Source organism: Mustela nivalis (assembly GCF_964662115.1).
Source record: "Mustela nivalis genome assembly, chromosome: X".
Lineage (NCBI taxonomy): Eukaryota > Metazoa > Chordata > Mammalia > Carnivora > Mustelidae > Mustela > Mustela nivalis.
Window position 1 is genome coordinate 60,774,509 of NC_139040.1, and position 23,198 is coordinate 60,797,706.

Genomic DNA, 23,198 nt, shown 5'->3' on the forward strand with positions numbered 1-23,198 from the left:
CTGAAAGAGGTGCGTGCAAGCCAGGTGCTTTTAGACCCAGAAAGACCAGGCTCTCCCAGACCGGGCCAGTGGGAAAATCTCAGTGTGCGATCGCTGCTTGGAACCTCTCTGGTGGTCTGGAGCTGCCCAGACAGCTGCTGCTGCTGCTGTGGTATTGGGTACAAGCAAAAGATCCTGCATCCCCAGGGACCGCGACTTGGAACCTGCTCTGCCAGCAGCCAATTGGGAACTTATTTGGGCTCTGCAGCCAGACTGAGGCTTCTCTCTGAGAGGGAGGCCAGGATGCAGTTTGTTTTCCTCTAAAACTACAAAAACCATCAAAAGCGGTCAAGGTGAGAGGAAAAAAAAAAAAGTGAACAAACATAAAAACCGCCAGAGAACAAAAGCCTGAAATAAAACAGTTTCCTCAGAGCCCACCCCCTTGAGGGGGACGCGGGGACTTAACTCAGGGAACATCATTGACTGAAAACCCACGTGGCAGGCCCCTCCTCCAGAAAACCAACCAAGAAAGGAGGAAAAAAACAAAAAGAGTACAAGAGAACAACCATCACTACTTCATAGGAAAACTTTTATATTTTCTACTCGTTCCCACTATTCTGGTTCTTCTTCTTTTTTGTTTATAGATAATTTTTTAACCTATTTACCATCACAGTGAGATGTCCAGTACATCAAATTCCATAATAACTTTCTAACCTGAACTTTTTGATACATACACCTGTGTTTTTCTTTTGGATTTCTATTTTTTGAATTTTTTTTTTAAATTTTAGTTTAGTTTAGTCTAGTTTATTCCTTTTTATTTTCTAATATTCATATAGAGTTAAACTTCAAAGTAATCCCCTTTCCCCAATCAATACTACCCCTATAGGTAAACCAATTTTTAATCCCCCTTTATCTTAGGAAAGTTGAGTTATTTAACAAAGATATCAAGATACATCCAGGAGGAATCAAAACAACCTTCCTCGCCCACACTGAGAACTTATAACCACTCTCCCATCTTTTTCTTCCGCCATTGTTTCTCTGTTTTTGTGTTTGTCCTGATAGTATATAAACCTTACACTATGGGTTATTTTTGAAGAGGTTCTTCCTTTATTTGCATATGCATATATATATACATATATATATGTATATATATATACATATATATTTTTCCTCTTGTCATATACTTTTATCAGTCTTTGTGTTTGTCTGTCTTTGTTTGTATACTTCATAAATCTTACCTTGGGGCCCATTTGGGCTGAACCTTCTCTTTTATCTTCCCTTTCTTTACTGTCTCTCTCTCTCTCTCTCTCTTTTTCTCTCTCTCTCTTTTTTTTTTTTTTTTGTCTCTCGTATGGGTGGGGAATCTTGATTGCTCAGAAGTGTTCCAGGGTGCACCTTGACTGCACCATGGTCAATACATCCAGCTACATCAGTTCAGTCATCTTTCACCAAAATGACTAGGAGGAGAAATGCCCAACGGAAGAAAATACAGAGGATGGATCTTAAGCAACAGAGCTAACCATTATCAACATAGACAATATGTCAAAAAGAGAATTCAGGCTAACAATTATCCAGGCAATAGGTTGGAGAAAGCCATGGATGACCAAATGGAACTGATTAGGGCCAAGCTGAAAGGGACCAGACAGGATGTTCACAATGTTAGGGCTGAGCTGAAAGCTACCAGGGATGAGGTTCACAATGCGCTCAGTGAGTTCCAATCTAATTTAAATTATCTCAAAGCTAGGGTAACTGAGACAGAAGATAGAATTAGTGATCTGGAGGACAAACAAATAGAGAGAAAGGATCAGGAGGAAGCCTGGAACAAATAGCTTAGAAACCATGAAAACAGAATCAGGGAAATAAATGATGCCATGAAACGTTCCAACGTCAGAATTATTAGAATCCCCGAAGGGGAGGAGAAAGAAAGAAGTCTAGAAGATATAGTGGAACAAGTTCTTCATGAAAATTTTCTCAATCTCGTGAATGGAACCAGCATTCATGTTCTAGAGGCTGAACGGTCTCCACCCAAGATGGTACATTCCAAAAAAAAAAAAAATCACGACACCTGATAGTCAAGTTGAGGAATCATAATTGTAGGTATAATCTCTTGAAAGCCACTAGGACAAAGAGGCTCCTTACTTACAGAGGAAAGCCCATCAGAATAATGTCAGACCTGTCCACAAAGACCTGGCAAGATAGAAAGGGCTGGCAAGATATATTCAGGGCATTAAATGAGAAGAACATGCAGCCAAGAATACTTTATCCAGCAAGACTGACATTCAAAATGGATGGAGAGATAAAGAGTTTGCAAGACCGGCAAGGCTTAAAAGACTATACAACCACCAAGCCGACACTGCAGGAAATATTAAGGGGGGTTCTATAAAAGAGGAAAAATCCCAAGAATAGCATTGAACAGAAATATAGAGAAAATCTACAGAAAGAAAGACTTCAAAGGTAACACAATGTCAATAAAAATGTATCTATCAATAATCATTCTCAATGTGAATGGCCTAAATGCACCCATAAAATGGCACAGGGTTGCAGATTGGATAAAACGACAGGACCCATCCATATGTTGTCTACAAGAGACCCATTTTGAACCTAAAGATACACCCAGACTGAAAGTGAAGGGATGGAGAAGCATCTTTCATGCCAATGGGCCTCAAAAGAAGGCTTGGGTAGCGATTCTCATATCAGATAAATTAGATTTTAAACTAAAGACCATAGTCAGAGATACAGAAGGACACTACATCATTCTTAAAGGGACTATCCACCAAGATGATCTAACAATTGTAAATATCTATGCCCCCAATATGGGAGCAACCAATTACATAAGAAAACTGTTAATCAAGATAAAGAGTCATATTGATATGAATACACTAATTGTAGTAGATCTTAACACGCCTCTCTCAGAATTAGACAGATCATTGAAGCAGAAAATCAATAAAGAAACAAGAGCATTGAATGACACATTGGACCAGATGGACCTCATAGATATATACAGAACATTTCACCCTAAAACAACAGAATACTCATTCTTCTCAAGTGCACATGGAACCTTTTCAAGAATAGACCACATACTGGGTCATAAATCATGAGTCAACAAATACCAAAAGACTGAGATTATTCCCTGCATATTCTCAGATCACAATGCTTTGAAACTGGAACTCAATCACAAGGAAACGTTCTGAAAAAACTCAAACACCTGGAAGCTAAAGACCCCCTTGCTTAAGAATGCTTGGGCCAACCAGGAGATCAAAGAACTGAAACAATTCATGGAAACCAATGGGAACACTTCGGTCCAAAACCTATGGGATACAGCAAAGACGGTCCTAAGGGGGAAATACATTGCCATCCAGCCTCTCTCCTAAAATGGAAAAATCCAGAATACAGCAGCTGTCTCTACACCTTAAAGAACTGGAGAATCAACAACAAATCAAACCAACTCCACCCATAAGAAGGGAAATCATCAAGATTAGAGCTGAGATCAAGGAGGTAGAAACCAGAGATACAGTAGAACGTATCAATGAAACTAGAAGGTGTTTTTTTTTTTTTTTTAAAGATTTTATTTATTCGACAGAGAGAGATCACAAGTAGGCAGAGAGGCAGGCAGAGAGAGAGGAGGAAGCAGGCTCCCTGCCGAGCAGAGAGCCCAATGTGGGGCTCGAACCCAGGACCCTGGGATCATGACCCGAGCCGAAAGCAGAGGCTTTAACCCACTGAGCCACCCAGGCGCCCCTAGAAGGTGTTTTTTTGAAAGAATCAATAAGATCGATAAACCATTGGCCACACTAATCCAAAAGAAAAGAGAGAAGGCCCAAATTCATAAAATTATGAATGAAAAGGAAGAGATCACAACAAACACCAAGGAAGTAGAAACAATCATCAGAAGTTATTATCAACAGTTATATGTCAATAGGTTAAGCAACATAGATGAAATGGATACATTCCTGGAAAACTATAAACTCCCAAAATTAAAGCAGGAAGAAACACAACCTGAATAGACTGATATCTAGTAACGAGATTGAAGCAGTGATCAAAAACCTCCCCCAAATCAAGAGCCCAAGACCTGATGGATTCCCTGGGGAATTCTACCAAACTTTCAAAGAAGATATTACACCTATTCTCCTGAAACTGTTTCAAAAAACTGAAGCAGAAGGAAAACTTCCTGACCGTTTCTATGAAGCCAGCATTACCCTGATCCCAAAACCAGGCAAAGCCTCTACCAAAAAGGAGAATTTCAGACCAATATTACTGTTGAATATGGATGCTAAGATTCTCAACAAGATCCTAGCCAACAGGATCCAACAGCACATTTAAAAGATTATCCACCATGACCAGGTGGGATTCATCCCTGGGCTACAAGGATGGTTCAAGATTCACAAATCAATGTGATAGAACAAATTAATATGAGAAGAGAGAAGAACCACATGGTCCTCTCAATCGATGCAGAAAAAAGCATTTGACAAAATCCAGCATCTGTTCCTGATTAAAATGCTTCAAAGTATAGGGATAGAGGAGACATTCCTGAACTCCATAAAATCTATCTATGAAAGACCCACAGCAAATATCATCCTCAATGGGAAAAAGCTTGCAGCCTTCCCGTTGAGATCAGGAACACGACAAGGAGGCCCACTCTCACCACTCTTGTTCAACAAAGTATTAGAAGTCCTAGCAACAGCAAACAGACAACAAAGAGAAATAAAAGGTATCCAAATTGGCAATGAAGAAGTCAAACTCTCTCTCTTCACAGATGACGTGATTCTATATATGGAAAACCCAAAAGACTCCACCCCCAAACTACTAGAACTCATATAGCAATTCAGCAACGTGGCAGGATACAAAGTCAATGTGCAGAAATCAGTGGCTTTCTTATACACTAACAATGAAAATACAGAAAGGGAAATTAGAGAATCGATTCCATTTACTATAGCACCAAGAACCATAAGATACCTGAGAATAAACCTAACCAAAGAGGTAAAGGATGTGTACTCGAGGAACTACAGAACACTCATGAAAGAAATTGAAGACACAAAAACATGGAAGACCATTCCATGCTCTTGGATCGGAAGAATAAACATTGTTAAAATGTCTATATTGCCTAGAGCAATCTATATTTTAATGCCATTCCGATCAAAATTCCACCGGTATTCTTCAAAGAGCTGGAGCAAATTATCCAAAAATTTGTATGGAATTAGAAGAGACCCCGAATTGCTAAGGAAATGTTGAAAAACAAAAATAAAACAGGGGACATCATGCTACCTGATTTCAAGCTTTACTACAAAGCTGTGATCACCAAGACAGCATGGTACTGGCATAAAAACAGACATATAGACCAGTGGAACAGAGTACAGAGCCCAGATATGGACCCTCAACTCTTTGGGCAAATAATCTTCGACAAAACGGGAAAAAATATACACTGGAAAATAGACAGTCTCTTCAATAAATGGTCCTGGGAAAACTGGACATCTTTATGTAGAAGAGTGAAACTCGACCATTCTCTTACACCGTACACAAAGATAAATTCAAAATGGATAAAAGACCTCAACATGAGACAGGAATCCATCAGAATTCTGGAGGAGAACATAGGCAGTAATCTCTTCAATATCAGCTACAGCAACTTCTTTCAAGGTATGTCTCCAAGGGCAAAGGAAACAAAAGCGAAAATAAACTTTTGGGACTTCATCAAAATCCAAAGCTTCTGCACAGCAAAGGAAACAGTGAAGAAAACAAAGAGGCAACCCACGGAATGGGAGTAGATATTTGCAAATGACAGTACAGACAAAAGGTTGATATCCAGGATCTATAAAGAACTCCTCAAACTCAACACACACAAAACAGACAATCATATCAAAAAATGGGCAGAAGATATGAACAGAGACTTCTCCATCAAGACAAAAAAAAAAAAAAAAAGACATACAAATGGCTATGAGACACATGAAAAAATGTTCATCATCACTAGCCCTCAGGGAGATTCAAATTAAAACCACATTGAGATACCACCTTACACCAGTTAGAATGGCCAAAATTAGCAAGACAGGAAACAACATGTGTTGGAGAGGATGTGGAGAAAGGGGAACCCTCTTACACTGTTGGTGGGAATTCAAGTTGGTGCAGCCTCTTTGAGAACAGTGTGGAGATTCCTCAAGAAATTAAAAATAGAACTTCCTTATGACCCTGCAATTTCACTACTGGGTATTTACCCCAAAGATACAAATGTAGTGAATAGAAGGGCCACCTGTACCCCAATTTTTTTTTAGCAGCAATGGCCACTGTCACCAAACTGGAAAGGACCAAGATGCCCTTCAGCGATGAATGGATATAGATGATGTGGCCCATATACACTATGGGGTATTATGCCTCCACCAGAAAGGATGAATACCCAACTTTTTTAGCACCATAGATGGGACTGGAAGAGATTATGCTGAGTGAAGTAAGTCAAGCAGAGAGAGTCAATTATCATATGGTATCACTTATTTGTGGAGCATAACAAATAGAATGGAGGACATGGGGAGTTATAGAGGAGAAGGAAGTTGGGGAAAATTGGAAGGGCAGGTGAACCATGAGACACTATGGACTCTGAAAAACAATCTGAGGTTTTTGAAGGGGTGGGAGGTGGGAGGTTGGGGTACCTGGTGGTGAGTATTATAGAGGGCACGGAATGCATGGAGCACTGGGTGTGGTGCAAAAATAATGAATACTGTTATGCTGAAAATAAATAAAAAATAAATTTAAAAAAATTTTCCTTATTAGATGGTAATGCCTGTCAGTTCAGGCATTGTTTTATCCCATCTCTGTGTCTAGAAAAAAAAATGATCAATTTCAACTATTTTAACTATAAACAAGACTGTCCTCATAAAAATCTCTCTTTGAAACACGAGAGGTTATTTTCCTCCATGGAGAAATGATTTTCCTTCATGACTTGTCTGTTAAGTACCTATTACATTCGTGTATTCTTGTATGTGTGGATATGGGGGGTGGGAGTCTCTAAATAAAAGCTGAAAAAATGTGGGGGTCATTTCACAGGCATATGTATATTATATAGGAGACCCAATTTGTTGTTTAGTCATGTTATATAAATTACATTTTTGATATTTTATTCTTTCCATGGCAACTAATGGTGATTTTAGAAATGGAAATTCTGGAATAACACAGGATATGAAAGATGACTATGGAAGCAGCTGGAAGGACAACATGTGATGTGTGCACTGATGGGAAATAGAACACTATTCATCATCTTTCTATGTTTTAACAATTTTTTATATAAAAATATTGTTGAAATTTTAATAAAAATATGAACCTTTGAGGGAATCATGCAGGTAGTTAGTTTTAAGTGTTCCTAATGGAGACCAGACCAAATCTGAGCAGAAATGAAAGCAAAGAGAGAAATAATGTTTCTCCACTATATCATTGGAAAAATGTTCAGGGAGGGCAAGTACAGCAATCACGTCTAATCAGAAATTTCATAATATGCTAATACTTTAATGACATCATTGTCAAGGATCCCAAAATAAATGAATCTCATCCCTGCTAGTGCTCAATAAATAAATGTTACAGTACTTGATAAAATATACTATATGAGTATAATAGTGCTTAAATAAAAACCCAAACATTTACCTGGCTTGTTACAAGCAAAACAAATATTTTTGGATTGCATTTACTATTTATCACCACTTAAAGTTGGCTTTTTTTTAATATAAGTGATCAGTATCTATAATTTCTGGTCAAGTTGGAAGTACCATACAAAGAAAAACTTATCCTTGTGTATTAAAGAATTAAAAAAAAATCTTCTAGGGGTGCCTGGGTGACTTGGTTGAGCATTCAACTCTTGATTTCAGCTCAGGTCATGATCTTAGAGTTGTGAGATCAAACCTCATACCAGGCTCCACCATGTATGTGGAGCCTGCTTAAGATTATCTTTCTCTCTCTATCTGCACCACCCCCAACAAAAACAAAAACAAGAAACTCTCTTGATTGCATCAGTGGGTCATTTGTTTTTTTATAAGTCTATTTTGCTTTAAGCTTTAGTAACCTGATAATTTCCATAATGTAGATTTATGTAGAGAAAATATGCCATCTTTAGTATAACGGTGTTTACTCAATATTTCATGTAAAATATTTAATTCTCCAGCTTTGAGTTGCTAGGCTATTGCTAAAAGTGTAGAAACCTCAAGAAAACCATATCAAGAGGTGTTTTATCTCTCTAATCCCTTTTACCATAATTCTTAATTCTTCCAATTAACATTGTGTCCTAATCTATTTTCCACTCCATAGAGTGATCACTAAGGACATTGCTTGAATAAGTGTGGTCCGCATACTATAGTAGATAATTATCTGGTTCTGCTAAATATATAGTAATGGTGTGTGTGTGTGTGTGTATGTGTGTGCACGTGTACATGCACATGTACATGTTGGAAGGGATTCAATATAATGTCATACTATTTTGATTAATTTCTTGAATGATACCATTTATTTCTCCACCAATTATATTCTTATCCGATGTTTTATAGGCACTGCTTGAGGAAGATGTAAGTAAATTTTACCAATGTAAAATCAAATGAAATTTGGGAAATGAATAAATGTTATTTTTTGGTTAATATAAATTGCAGAATTCAATTATATAAAGCCATAGAATACTGTAGATTAGTACCTTCCCATTATCAATTGGGATTCTGTAAAAATTCCAGAGTAAGTTTTCTTTCTAAGTGTGTGTGTGTGTTTTTTAAACACTGCCAACAATTTGGTGGTATTTGAATTAGGCGTTTACCCATCTTACAGCTGTCACATCACTGCACATTTCAGTGATTTTATTTTTTTTCAAAAACTCATTTACTCTAATAATAAAGAATCTATACAATGCTCTTTCCACAGACTGCACAAAAGCATTAGACAGAGCAAATGAAACGGGTATAAGAGTTATTAGATGAATGACAAAAGTACACTTATCATGGTATAATCCATTAAATAATAAATAATAGTTTCCACCAGAAAAACCCTGTGCTGTTCATATAACATTCAGTTTTTTGTTAACAATAAAATACATTTTCCAACATCTGACATACATTTTTCAAAACTATATAATGAGCAATAATAACAGTAGAAAAAAACTAATCTGATTTAACATACAGTCAACTTTAAAACAAATATATGTGTTTCACTCAACTCTGGACATTTCATCTCTTAAATACGCCATTAATATTCTTGGCATTTTCATTTACAGAGACACAGTATGTTCTTAAGAACACCTCAACATTTTTGTAATAAAAGATCACAATTTATGATGTGAATGATAAGGCTAAAAACGCACCTAAAACATTTATAAAATTATATTTATATTCACTGCTTTCCTTAAGTGCTGAACTGTTTAATGATAAAATGTGGTCTTGAAGCAGTGTAGAAAATCATACCAGCAATTTTACTGGGTACTGGCAACTACATTTAGATGTTTCAACTTCATTTTCCACTCAGTGACTATAATTCCTTTTACCAGTATTTTCTTTAATGCCAAACAATTGGATTTTAATTAACCAAAATTTGAACATGTTGTGATGAGCACTGAGTGTTATATATAACTAAAGAATTGTTGAACACTACATCAAAAACTAATGATATATGTTGGCTAACCAAACACACAAAAAATTAAAGAATGAAACATATATTTGAGATAGATTCTTAAGGATTTCATTTGTTCTCTAAGCTTTGAAGTTAGATCTTCTAACTTTAAATTTATTCTTTATTGGATGAACTGTTTTACATTTAGTGAAATGGTATTGTAGGGATTTTCTCATATTCAATAATTATTTTTGGTCTGGTCTATATTGGGAAGATGCAGTTATTCAGTGACTTGGACCATAAACAATTTAGAACTACTTTTCCTGGGGTGCCTGGGTGGCTCAGTGGTTAAAGCCTCTGCCTTCAGCTCAGGTCATGATCCCAGGGTCTTGGTATCGAGCCTCGCATCGGGCTCTCTGCTCCGCAGGGAGCCTGCTTCCTCCTCTCTCTCTGCCTGCCTCTCTGCCTACTTGTCTGTCTGTCAAATAAATAAAAATCTTAAAAAAAAAAAGAACTACTTTTCCTTATTCATTACTTAGTGACATGTTTCTAGCCTCGATTATCTGCATAATTGCTTTGTTTTGAATGTTGAAACATTCATTTAGCATGCAGAATTTTAAGGAAAGAACTTTAGATTTCCTTATGCTTTTCAAACAAGAGAAAAGTTACTAACACTGATTTTACTCAATATAAACAGGGAGAATGCGAGATAAAACAATTAACCACAATCTGGCAAAGAAAACTTTATTTTTCAGTTAAATCTAGTAGCAGTATATGGATATAAAGTGGATATGTTTTTCTGAGACATACAGGATTCATTTTCAAATGGCAGAATATTTTTATTTAAAGAGCAAGACAGTTTGCTATTTCATCTACATTTTAACATTAGTTGTTTATAAATTGAAAGTTTAAAGACCTTAAAGACAAATTGGAAAAAAGAGTGCCATAAGATAATATCATCTGATTATAAAGGATTGAGATCAGGAAAATTCAGATAATCCAATAGTTTGCTTCCAATATTTATTGGAAGACACTTAAGCTTTTTGAGTCAAAAAAAATACTAAAAATTTTCAATAATGTAAAATTATAATTAATGATGGTGAATCATTTATGAGTAGTTTTATATTTTAATATGACATTAATTCTATAGGAATTTAAAAATTTTATAAGTGTGTATACTCTGACATATAATTTTATGTGTTAAATCTTAGTTAATGGGGGCGATTTTGTCTTTTTAAGAAAAAGTTCAATTAGTTTCGCTTAAAATTTTCATATACACTAATTGAAACTGAAATTCAACTTATCTAACTTTAAAAAAGTTTCAAGAACTATACAAGAGCACACGGCAATGTTTAAAATGATTTTGGCTACTTCTTATAAAAGAAAAATTAGTTTATAACTTACACCAGTATGAACTCCAGATGATACATTAAGTTATGGAACTGATTTCTTCATAATTAATTGCTTAGAATTCTTAAGGACCGAAAGTGGGTATTCAAGAATCACTGCCTTTTAATTCAAGTATTGTGTTTTTTTTCTTTTTTTTTCATTTAAAATTTTTTTTTTTATTTTCAGCATAACAGTATTCATTATTTTTGCACCACACCCAGTGCTCCATGCATTCCGTGCTCTCTATAATACCCACCACCTGGTACCCCAACCCCCCACCCCCCACCGCTTCAAAACCCTCAGATTGTTTTTCAGTATTGTGTTTCTTAAGAGAAATCTTGGAAAACTGGAGATCCTAGAGTTGGATTCTCCACAATGCACACATGAAAGATTTATTCTCTAGAATAGGACCATCTATGATCACATTTGTGAATCAATAATTTTGACATCTCCAGACTCTTTTCTCACTTGGAGCAGTTGGAGCCATGTTATTTTGTCTTTTGGTAATATAAACAGTAATAAATCACCCTTGGACTTCATTTTTCTGCATCTTATTACTGTGAGCACAAAGAAATGCCATTTTAGTAAATGAGGAAAAAGTGGAAGAAAAACAGAAGGAATTATAAAAATGTTATCTTCAGGAAAAAATGGATTATAAGCCCTCTTTTTGCAAATTGTCAGGATTTCAATTTGTATATCCCTTCTACAGAGGTATTCTTCCTGACTTAAGTAAATAGACTTTGAATTTAATATAAATCTACTTATAAAATATTAAGTATAGTCCTCTACATTCTAAAGCACATAACCTCCCTGGCATGGTTTCCATTTCAAAATATTAGGTATCTAGAAGAAGATGATAACTTTCACTTTAAAGATGTACTTAGGTGTTTTTAAAAAGAAGTAGACTTTTTTTTAAACCTTAAAAGCTCTTTTAATTTATATTTTTTACCTGCTGACACTATATGAAAGCATTTCACCTGATAATAAATTTGGAAGACTTACTGTAAGCCAAGAGTTATTTGAAATTCACTGCCTAAGCAACTAATGTTTTTTGAGAACATTTAATGCTAAGTGTCCCAGAGCTACCCTACAGAAGTCCCCAACCCATAAATAAAATAATAAACGTAGAAATCTTTTTGTTCAAGGAGGCCACATGTTGGCTTAAAAGAACTGTCTAAATCCTCTTTAGCCAAATATCCACTAATAAATGTTTGGGTTGAATAATTTTATTGGGGGAGGTGAACATTTGTAAAAACCTTTAAAACAGACATTTTAAATGTAAATGGAAATAAAATACCAATTTTTATTAAACATTTTATAAGTGTCTACCAAAATTATACTGGATTCCTTTTTAAATTTATTTTATAAGTTAAAGATACTACAATACCTTTGTTATTTTTCCGTTTGGGATTGAAGTCATATTTTATATAGAAAAGTTTTTATGTTGTCTTTCTATAATAAAAATGGAATTTCTGAATATGTTCAAACTCATATCACTCTCTACTGTCATTTTCATGGAGACCAGTATCCTCCACTGATTATCTTCAGGGCTGTACCAATGCTAAGACAAGAATTCAATCTTAGGATTCTTGGTTCTCTAGTTGAGCCAAAGGACCAAGTGTGACTTGGTCACACTTTATTTATAATGTAGACTACTCACTAGAATTTGGAAAACAGTTCAAATTCTACCACCAGTCTAGAATGTATAACAGGTACATTTTTATGAATCATTATGAAGCCACTCGAATTGGATTTAACAGGGTTATTCAATCCACCACTTTAATTTGGAATCATGAAAGAAGATTTTGCAAAGAAGGGCCTCTCAGGGCACGGCACTTCTCTCTGAGGATGCTTATGCATTTACAGGGGTTAATTTCTGAAGCACTGAGAGATGTAGCTATATGGTGCTCTTTTTTCTAGGATATGGAGCTTGTTTTCCCAAGGGTTCAAAAAAGCACATATACAGAAAACTTACCAATAAATTCTGTTGCTTTTTCCAAGACTACATCTAAACAAAAGGAGTTTCTATTGTTTCAAACACTAATGCAATTCCTGTAGCACTACCTTTGACACAATAATTTTGTGAAAAATAACTTCACATTCCTCCATATTACAGAAAAACAAAACAGAAATTACAATATGTTGAGCTTAAAGATTATCTGTTACAAGTTAAATTCGTTTACAGACACCATATACTCTAAATGGTATGTTTTCACTTAAACAGACCAAATTCAAGGGAAACTATTTCTTTAAGGAAAAACCGAAGAGCATCTGAACAAATTAGCTCTTTCTAATTATACATGCTGAAAAAAATGTTCATAAAAGGGAGCAGTGGATCAGCAATATAGTTTCCAATACTTATTACATAAGTTTTACATTGTAACATATAGAATATGACCACAAAAGAATAGAAGGAGTGAAAACAAAACATCATTAAATATATTTTCTTTTATAATGGTAAAGCAAATGAATCCCAAAATACTGGGTTTTAGGCCTTTTCAAGGTCTTCATAAGAATGGTTATCAAACTTCAAACTGTAGTCCCACAAACTTCCAAATCTTGTTTAAAGGTTAATTTACAGAGTCAATACTTTTTAAAAAAATCCTCTATAAATGGAACTGTCATGTTTATAGATAAATATAATTTTGATAAACATTACATTAAAACTTCAAATTTTTCTGTTATAAATTTTAACTCCCTGTATTTTCAAAGTTGGATGAATCTTTCCAGATAATAGATTCACTGAATGAAAAGAGTTGTATCTCAGGCATTTTGCATATTGACATCTGTATCCAATGCCTAAAACTAAAATATGGCTAATTTTAAAAACTCTTAATTTATATGCATTTTAATAGAACATTTCTGAGATATTAAAAAATGGAATTTGGGCCAAGATGTTTTCCCAACATTTTGAAGAAGTTATGTTCTAGCTCAACTAACAACTGTTCTAGCTCTGATATTTGTCTTTAATTTAACTCCACTATCTCTCATTTAAAACAACTAGTTAGGGGAAACTGGGTGGCTCAGTTGGTTAAGAGTCTGCCTTTGGCTCAGGTCATGATCCTGGAGTCCTGGATAAGCCGCACATGGGGTTCCCTGCTCAGCGGGGAGTCTGCTTCTCCTTCTCCCTCTGCCCCTTTCCCGGCTCCGTGCCTCTCTCTAATACTCACTCACTCTCTCTCAAATACATAAATGAAATATTTTAGGGGCACCTGGGTGGCTCAGTGGGTTAAGTCTCTGCCTTCCACTCAGGTCATGATATCAGGGTCCTGGGATCAAGCCCCGCATTGAGCTCTCTGCTCAGCAGGGAACCTGCTACCACCCCGCCACCTCACCGCCTGCCTCTCTGCCCACTTGTGATCTCTCTGTCAAATAAATAAAATCTTTTAAAAATATTTTAAAAAATTAAACAACTAAACTTCGTCTTCAACTTTCTTTGACAAAAGACATGTCACTATCAGAAGAATAGCTCTGAATTTAAAAGTTACAAATACTCTGGAACTTTGATAATTATATGAAGACATTTGTGAAATGCAAGAATATTTTGGTTTTAAAAATATGTACCTATAACTGACACCAACCGTGTCCTACTGATGTGAATGTTTGAACTATATAGAAAGATTTTCTTTTTTGGTTTTGGTTAGGTTTCTGAGAAGAAAATAAAATTTAAAAATTCCCAAACTAAGACTTGGTCTTGAATTTGTATAAAATAAAATAAGAACAGACATCATTTCTCTCTTGTAATGAGATGACATATATTGTGGAGCTGAACTTAACTAACATTTATGAACACATTTAGGCCAAGAAGCTAGCACTCATTTTTTATAGAAAAACTTTTCCATTTATTATTCCTAACAAACAGAATGAAATAATACTGTCTTAGGACAACTAGCCTAATCCTGGAGAGACACTTAATGCTAAAGATAAATATTTTTCTGTTTGGTTTGTAGCAAAGGACAGCCTATCTTGGTGATGGTATCTACAGAAAGAATGCCACAAGAAATAAAGCTATAGCTATCTCTTTAGTGATACCATTTCCATTCAACAGGTTTGGATTCTCTATCTGGAAAAAAAAATCTTATATGCCAGTTCTGAATTCTTCCACTACAATGAAAACACATACTTGAAATGTTAGGAGGAAGCTGATAGCTTTCAGACCATTCTTCCAGCAGGACTTAAAGTTTTATGAGAACACCATAGAGAATTTTCTTTTTAGGGGAAAAGGTTCAAATTTTCAATTGGACCAAAGGAACCTAAGGAAGCACATGAGGGAGCATCCTCAGAATTCTGCTATTCAGCAGAAAATGCTATGAAAATACTGAACCTTTAACCATTACCCATAATTACTACAGCCCTTTTATTTTTAAATACTTTATTTTTTGGAGTTGTTTTTTCGTACTATTGATATAGCACATTCTCCTTCAGTTTTATATGCAAGCACTTCCACTAAGTGAAACCTAAAGATTGTGCTTTACTGCAGACAGATCAATCATTTTTTAGCCAGTACATTCATTATGTTAATAGATTACTGAATTTTCTCTTTAATATAGTATTTATAAATTCTTTATTTATCCCAAGCAAGGTGAATCCATGTTTAAAAGCCTCAGAGTTGTATGCTGGATAATTATGTGCATGTGTATATACACATAAATATATTTTAAATATAATTCTTTAAAAATATACTGATGGCCAGTGGTGTGGTGGTATAAAACATCTTGGAAATATTGATTATTTGAAAGTGCTATATTTTATGTACTTCTTGTGTCCAGTACTATAATGCAGAGAAGAGATATTAAGCACAGTTTATAAGTGACAAATTCTCAGAATATGCCTTTTGGATCATGTTGTGATGAAAAAAGTCAGGATGGTCAATGAAAACTGAGATGGAAACAAAAAATCAGAAGCGAGTTAAAATGATGACATTTTCTGATGGTCTTATCTACATCCATTCAGGACAGTTCCCCTTCTGTCATCCCAGTTAATATTGGTCATGAACTATTTTCTTCATTATGGGAAGAAAATATTGTTTTAATTCCACTAGTAGACTTCCTAGCAGCATATTTGATGTAGTATATAAATATTCTGATAACCTGATGAACATATGCAATTGTTGGAAAAATTATAGTATTATGCAAAAACTCACATGAGGAGGCACTTGAGTGGCAGGTTATAAACTGATGTTTGGTAAGACCAAAATGAAAAAAAAAAGCTTCATTTAGCAATAATGAAAATATTTTCACTTACTAACACTGAATGTCTCCAAATATACTAAGATGTTACACAAATAGATCATTAAAAAAATAGTAAATAACATGCATGTCTAAAAACAAAAAAACACTACCTTTTTTTGTTTTTTTGTTTGTTTCTTTTTGTTTTTTGCCATTTCCCATTTAGACCCTCTAACAGATGACAGAAAATTTTTGCATTCAGAGTTGGTCATTTCCATTCCTTTCAACTTATTTAGTGGGAAGAATGAAGAAACTTATAAAACTGACTGCAGTATTGGTTTTACAGCTGGATGGTATTAATCTTCAGATCAAAAAAATAACTAACTTATTCGACAGTTGACAAATTACTAATGTCCAGTGTTCTTCAGAACAAGTTTTTTCAATGTTCCTTCAAACCATAGTAAGATTTTGTATCTAACCCAATTTAATTGGAAAGCAAATTAAGTGCTTGTAAAGTCCAGAGTTTTATCTCTTCTGCATCTGTTGCCTTTGAAATTAGGTATTTTTGTTAAGTATTGAAAATTCACTGATGGTAATATATTCACTAGAAAAAAATGAAGTGAATGAAACAAAGGGATTGATTGAACACCAAAGTGGTGGCACTTGTATTTACTGTATCTTTGGACCTTAATACATGTGTCTGTTCTATTATATTTTAATCAGAGATGCAGGCATCTCTAATGTATTTGTCAGAGCAAATTTGAAAGTCTTACTTAAGACTTAGTGAGATTTGAAAATCATTTTAAGTGATCCACAATATTTGAAAGTTATAATAGCTAATCAATAACACTTGAAAATAATTTAAAGTGGCCAGTTCATAGATGATATTCTATTTACTATAATGGTTTAAGCTATAATTGATGGAAAATGGTAACTGCACAAAAATAAAAATAGATCTTAAATTTTATGGACTTTAGAAACTTGCTTTATGAGGTGTTTAATTAAAGCGAAGTTTCTGTTGTATGTGTGTTTGTTTTTAAACCATACCATTTGGCACATGAAAGTGCAGTGGGTGGTATGGCTGAAAGAAAATAGGTGGTGGTCCAGAAGTTACATAATAAGTAGGATACCCTCCCTCAGCAGCTAAGTATGGAGCAGGCTGATAAAAACAAGTTACATTATCTGTATTGGGTAGTATATTCTGTTCTCCAAGTACTTTTAGAGCCATAAGGGTGATCATATTGAGTGTTTGCCTTCTTTCATGACCCATGAGACAAACAGTGCTTTCATTTACAACTCCACGCAAGGTCATAAGGTAGTCATATTTGCTCTTTTCTTCACCTATGAAATGGTTACGGAGGTACGATTCAATCTTCTTTTGCTGTTCTGCTACATCAGGAAAATCAATGAAGAATCTAGAACACATATAACGTTCCAGTGTCTTGATTTCTGCTTCACAAGCTGGCTTAAAGTCACGAACCAGCAAGTTGCTATACTTTAGAAGGCCACCACCTCTAATCTCTTCAGGTTTTCTAGTAGATATAAGCTTGTATTGCAAATGTGTCATTGCTTCTTGGAAGTCTCCATACATGCTTTCAGCTACCACAACAGGATAGGATTCTTTGGTTAGTTTGGCATTTTTGTCACTGTAGAATTCTAACATGGGATCCAAAACAATTTGAAAGGAATCAACACTAAATTCAAATTGTCGTCTGAGCGAATTCACAAATTTTAGCTCTACATTCTTTCCAGTGTTGTTTGAAAGAGAAATGAGACTCCAGCGATCATGCTTATTGCAGACTTTGACCATCTTTTGCACATAAGCCTCTTTCATTGTCTTTAGGGTGATCTTTTCCTTTTTTACACCTTTTGGTAAAAAGTCAAGCAGACAACCAAGAACTGCATCTTTAACAACTTGAAATTCCTGATCGCTTGGTAGTTCAACACCAAAAATAACATCTAGATCCTTATAGCTGATTCCATTATGGCTTGCAAGTATATAACTTGCTGTGGATCCATTCAGTCGGGTATCTTTAACAATAATCCCTTGCTTTATCAATTCATTTTTCACAACTTGAATGATATATTTTGGTTTTACCTCCAGTGTGGGGAAATTCCCCCTTCCGTGAATTGGAATTACTTCATCTAACACTTGATTCAGTGTTATAACTTGATCCCAAATGAGATTGCTAAATCTGATTTCAGACATTGTAAAGACAGTAGATCAACTAAAAAGCAAGCAAAACATTGAGAGGAAATGTTAGCATTGCAATATCAGTGTTATATCTAAAGCACATGAAAAAGTTAAAAACAGACTTACCCTCAACATAAACAAAGCTAATGCTATAAAGAAAATTGTCACTGTACCTAATTGCGTTTAAATTTATTTTTTAAAGTTTTTATTTAAATTATAGTTAACATACATTGTAATATTAGTTACATGTGTACAATATAGTAATTCAACACCTGTTCAACAGCCAATGCTCATCATAGTAAGTGTACTCCTTAATCCCCATCACCTATTTTACCCATCTCCCCACCCACCTTCCCTCTGGTAACCATCAGTTTGTTCTCTATAGTTAAGTAAGTGAAATAGAAGCCACTATGATTAAGTCAAAATTGTTAGATCCATTGGTGCATGCAAACAAACATTCTGAGGCAATTGTTAGAGCTGTAATTATTTTTTTATGTAAAATGGTGACCTCAATCTTTACGTAAATACTATAGTGATTATATTTGGTATAATTTTTGTCATGAAATTACCATAATACATCATTGATATTAATCACCATGAATTTAAAGCGAGATCAAAGAGCATGTGTGTGTGTGTTAGACCCAGCTGACTGAAGGCATAATGTTTAGAAGCAATATATAGCATCCTTAAACCAAAAGCTTTAGGGCATTTCATACATATATATGAATATATATATGGGGTACATATGAAACCATATTTCACATATACTACAGCTCAAATTTTAAAGACAATTACTAATGGATACTACATATCCATTAGGGTATGAATTCCTTGAATTTGAGGATAAGGAAGGTACCCAATTCATCACCTCTTCTATGTGTCCAGTAACCTTTTAAGAAATGTTGGTTAAAGGAAATAATAATTGGGAGAAAAACCATGAGAAACTCTAAACTTTAGGAAACAAAATGAAGGTAGCTAGATGGGAGGTTGGTGGGAGATGGGGTGATTGGGTGATGGGCTTTAAGTCAGGAAAGTGATGCAATGAGCACTGAGTGTTATACAAAACTGATAAATTATTGAACACTACATTTGAAATTAGTGATGTATTATAAGTTGGATAATGGAATTTTTAATTTTATTTTTATTTTTAAAAAAATATTTGACAGAGATCACAAGTAGGCAGAAAGGTAGGCAGAGAAAGAGAGAGAGGGGGAAGCAGGCTCCCTGCTGAGCAGAGAGCCCAATCTGGGGCTCAGTCCCAGGACCCTGAGATCATGACCTGAACTGAAGGCAGAGGCTCAACCTACTGAGCCACCCAGGCACCCTGGAAAATTTTTAAAAAAGAAAGAAATTTTGGTTGAAGGAAATAATAATTAGCACACATTGCATGGAGCACTGTGTGTGATACGCAAACAACCAATCATGGAATACTAATCAAAAACTAATCATGTACTGTATGGTGACTAACATAACATAATAAAAAAATAAAATAAATAAAAATAAAAAATAGAAATATGTAAAAAAAAAAAAGTGAAAAATACATGAGAATACTCCATTTGTCTCCAAAATGAGAGCAAGGATATACAAAACCCTGAGATTCCTGAGCTTTAAAAAAGGTTTTCTACAAATGTGCAATATGATATGTTCAGAAAATTTTACGGTTTGGGGGTGTTAAGAAATTAAAGTTATAAATACTATAAATGCAATTGTTAAAGATAATACTATTATGTAATTTGGTACAATTACAACTACTACGCAGATCTTCAAATACTCTATTAAGCTGTCTAAGCAAATAAAACTAGAAAAATAAAAAAAAAGTGGTAGTTATTGATGAAGCTTTGGGTTTAGGTTTTCTTCCCTGAATTCCAGAAATTAAAAAAATATATATATGAAGTTTAAGGCAGATTTGTGTAGGCAGTATTCATATTTTGCCTGTGTAAAGAGCTATTGGTACAGAAACTTAATATTTAGAATTTAATGTTGTATTATTTCCCTAGTGGAACTAGAGCAAATATCATCATATTATTTGATATCTGTAGAATCAACTTTTTTTTCTTTTTTCAATTTGTTTTCTTTTTGTTTATTTAATTCCAGTATAACTAACATACAGTGTTATATTACTTTCAGTTGTACAATAAACTGATTTGACTATTCTGTACATTACTCGTGCTCAGTGTACTTTAAATCCTCTTCACCTATTTCATCCATCCCCCCACCCACTTCTCCTCAGATAACAACAAGTTTGTTCTCTGTATTTTAGGGTTTTTTGGGGGTCTTTTTTCTTTGTTCATTTGTTTCTTAAATTTCACTTATGAGTGAAATCACATGGTATTTGTCTTTCTTATACTGACTTATTTTGAATTGACTTTGACAGTCCAAGCATTTTGCAAAAGGCCAATTAAGCAATGGCAAATCTATGTCAATGGGAAGATAAGACTAAGACTAAACATATTCTGTTTCTGTATATGAAATCTCCATATATGTGAATAAAAAAGTACTTATTTTTATTATGGGATGAGATGGCTCATATAAGGTATTCTTTGTTTCATTTTAAGCCACATTAATTACTAATGTTCAGTAAATTTTGTTAGCAATGTCAATATCCAAATCAATCCTTAAAGATAAATAGGCTGAATTGACTATATACCAAGTTGTTGGATTTTGTTTATTCATCCATCAACAGAAATGGTTTGTATATTGACTTTAGGACATTGGAAAAAATAAAATGTTACATGAAGAACAGATTATGCAGTAAGAACTGGCAGGCCTATTTCCTAAGTTCTCTTCCTGGAAATATCACTGAATTGTTTTAAGCTAACAAAATGTGTTACCCACAAATTCTCAAACTGGAAAAACAATAATTAATAATGTTGGCTGGTTTCATGTCAAGGCCTAAGCAAGGTAAATCATTTATCTAATATTTTAGAAATATCACATGTAAACTATACAACTTTAATTGATATAGAAAACTTTCCCCAATTCCTTTTTAATATGTAAATTTCTATTGCAACTGGCAATTTTTCCTTTTCTTATGGCAGATATCCATTGTCAATATTATCTAAAAGTTTAAAATTCAATGCTCCAATCCCAGGCCTATAGTCCCCCTGTAAACCTATACCTAAAATTATCAATGTTCTGAAAATAAAGATTGTCTACATTGGTATACTGACATTAATATTATGACATTCTTTTCCATATAGAAGGATATTTATGTACAATATGTGTACATAATGTACAAGGATACTTATGTACAAATAAAACCCTCCAAAGTTATAAATGAGTAATTGTCAAAATGTAGGAGAGTCCTTGGTCAAAAAGTCAAGAAATAGGAAGTCTTACTTTATATCTTAAATTGCTCATAGATATAAGAGGAGGGAAGGAAGGGACAGAATTTTGTTTCCCAGAAAAAAATCATACTATGTATAGAGTTCAGAATGACAATTCTCAAGGTTCTAGCCGGGCTCGAAAAGGCATGGAAGATATTAGAGAAACCCTCTCCAGAGATATAAAAGCCCTTTCTGGAGAAATAAAAGAACTAAAATCTAACCAAGTTGAAACAAAAAAGCTATTAATGAGGTGCAATCAAAAATGGAGGCTCTCACTGCTAGGATAAATGAGGCAGAAGAAAGAATTAGTGATATAGAAGACCAAATGACAGAGAATAAAGAAGCTGAGCAAAAGAGGGACAAACAGCTACTGGACCACGAGGGGAGAATTCGAGAGATAAGTGACACCATAAGACGAAACAACATTAGAATAATTGGGATTCCAGAAGAAGAAGAAAGAGAGAGGGGAGCAGAAGGTATACTGGAGAGAATTATTGGGGAGAATTTCCCCAATATGGCAAAGGGAATGAGCATCAAAATTCAGGAGGTTCAGAGAACGCCCCTCAAAATCAATAAGAATAGGCCACCCCGTCACCTAATAGTAAAATTTACAAGTCTCAGTGACAAAGAGAAAATCCTGAAAGCAGCCTGGGAAAAGAGGTCTGTAACATACAATGGTAAAAATATTAGATTGGCAGCTGACTTATCCACAGAGACCTGGCAGGCCAGAAAGAGCTGGCATGATATTTTCAGAGCACTAAACGAGAAAAACATGCAGCCCAGAATACTATATCCAGCTAGGCTATCATTGAAAATAGAAGGAGAGATTAAAAGCTTCCAGGACAAACAAAAACTGAAAGAATTTGCAAACACCAAACCAGCTCTAGAGAATATATTGAAAGAGGTCCTCTAAGCAAAGAGAGAGCCTACAAGTGGTAGATCAGAAAGGAACAGAGACCATATACAGTAACAGTCACCTTACAGGCAATACAATGGCCCTAAATTCATATCTCTCAATAGTTACCCTGAATGTGAATGGGCTAAATGCCCCTGTCAAAAGACACAAGGTATCAGAATGGATAAAAAAACATAACCCATCTATATGTTGCCTCCAAGAAACTCATTTTAAGCCCGAAGACACCTCCAGATTTAAAGTGAGGGGGTGGAAAAGAATTTACCATGCTAATGGACATCAGAAGAAAGCAGGAGTGGCAATCCTTATATCAGATCAATTAGATTTTAAGCCAAAGACTATAATAAGAGATGAGGAAGGACACTATATCATACTCAAAGGGTCTGTCCAACAAGAAGATTTAACAATTTTAAATATCTATGCCCCCAACGTGGGAGCAGCCAACTATATAAACCAATTAATAACAAAATCAAAGAAACACATCAACAATAATACAATAATAGTAGGGGACTTTAACACTCCCCTCACTGAAATGGAGAGATCATCCAAGCAAAAGATCAGCAAGGAAATAAAGGCCTTAAATGACACACTGGACCAGATGGACATCACAGATATATTCAGAACATTTCATCCCAAGCAACAGAATACACATTCTTCTCTAGTGCACATGGAACATT

The 23,198-nt window shown here is 34.7% G+C and overlaps 1 protein-coding gene across 2 annotated transcripts in view; it reads right to left on the reverse strand.

Annotated features, from left to right (window-relative positions):
- Window positions 1-15,504: 15,504 nt before the first annotated feature.
- TENT5D (terminal nucleotidyltransferase 5D) overlaps window positions 15,505-23,198 on the reverse strand; it is a 55,788-nt gene continuing 48,094 nt past the window's right edge. For both annotated transcript variants that reach the window (XM_082715995.1, XM_082715994.1), the window contains one exon: window positions 15,505-18,316. In XM_082715995.1, coding sequence (XP_082572121.1) covers window positions 17,125-18,297 — 1,173 coding nt within the window. In that variant the 5' untranslated portion in view covers window positions 18,298-18,316 and the 3' untranslated portion in view covers window positions 15,505-17,124. The remainder of the gene's footprint in view (window positions 18,317-23,198) is intronic.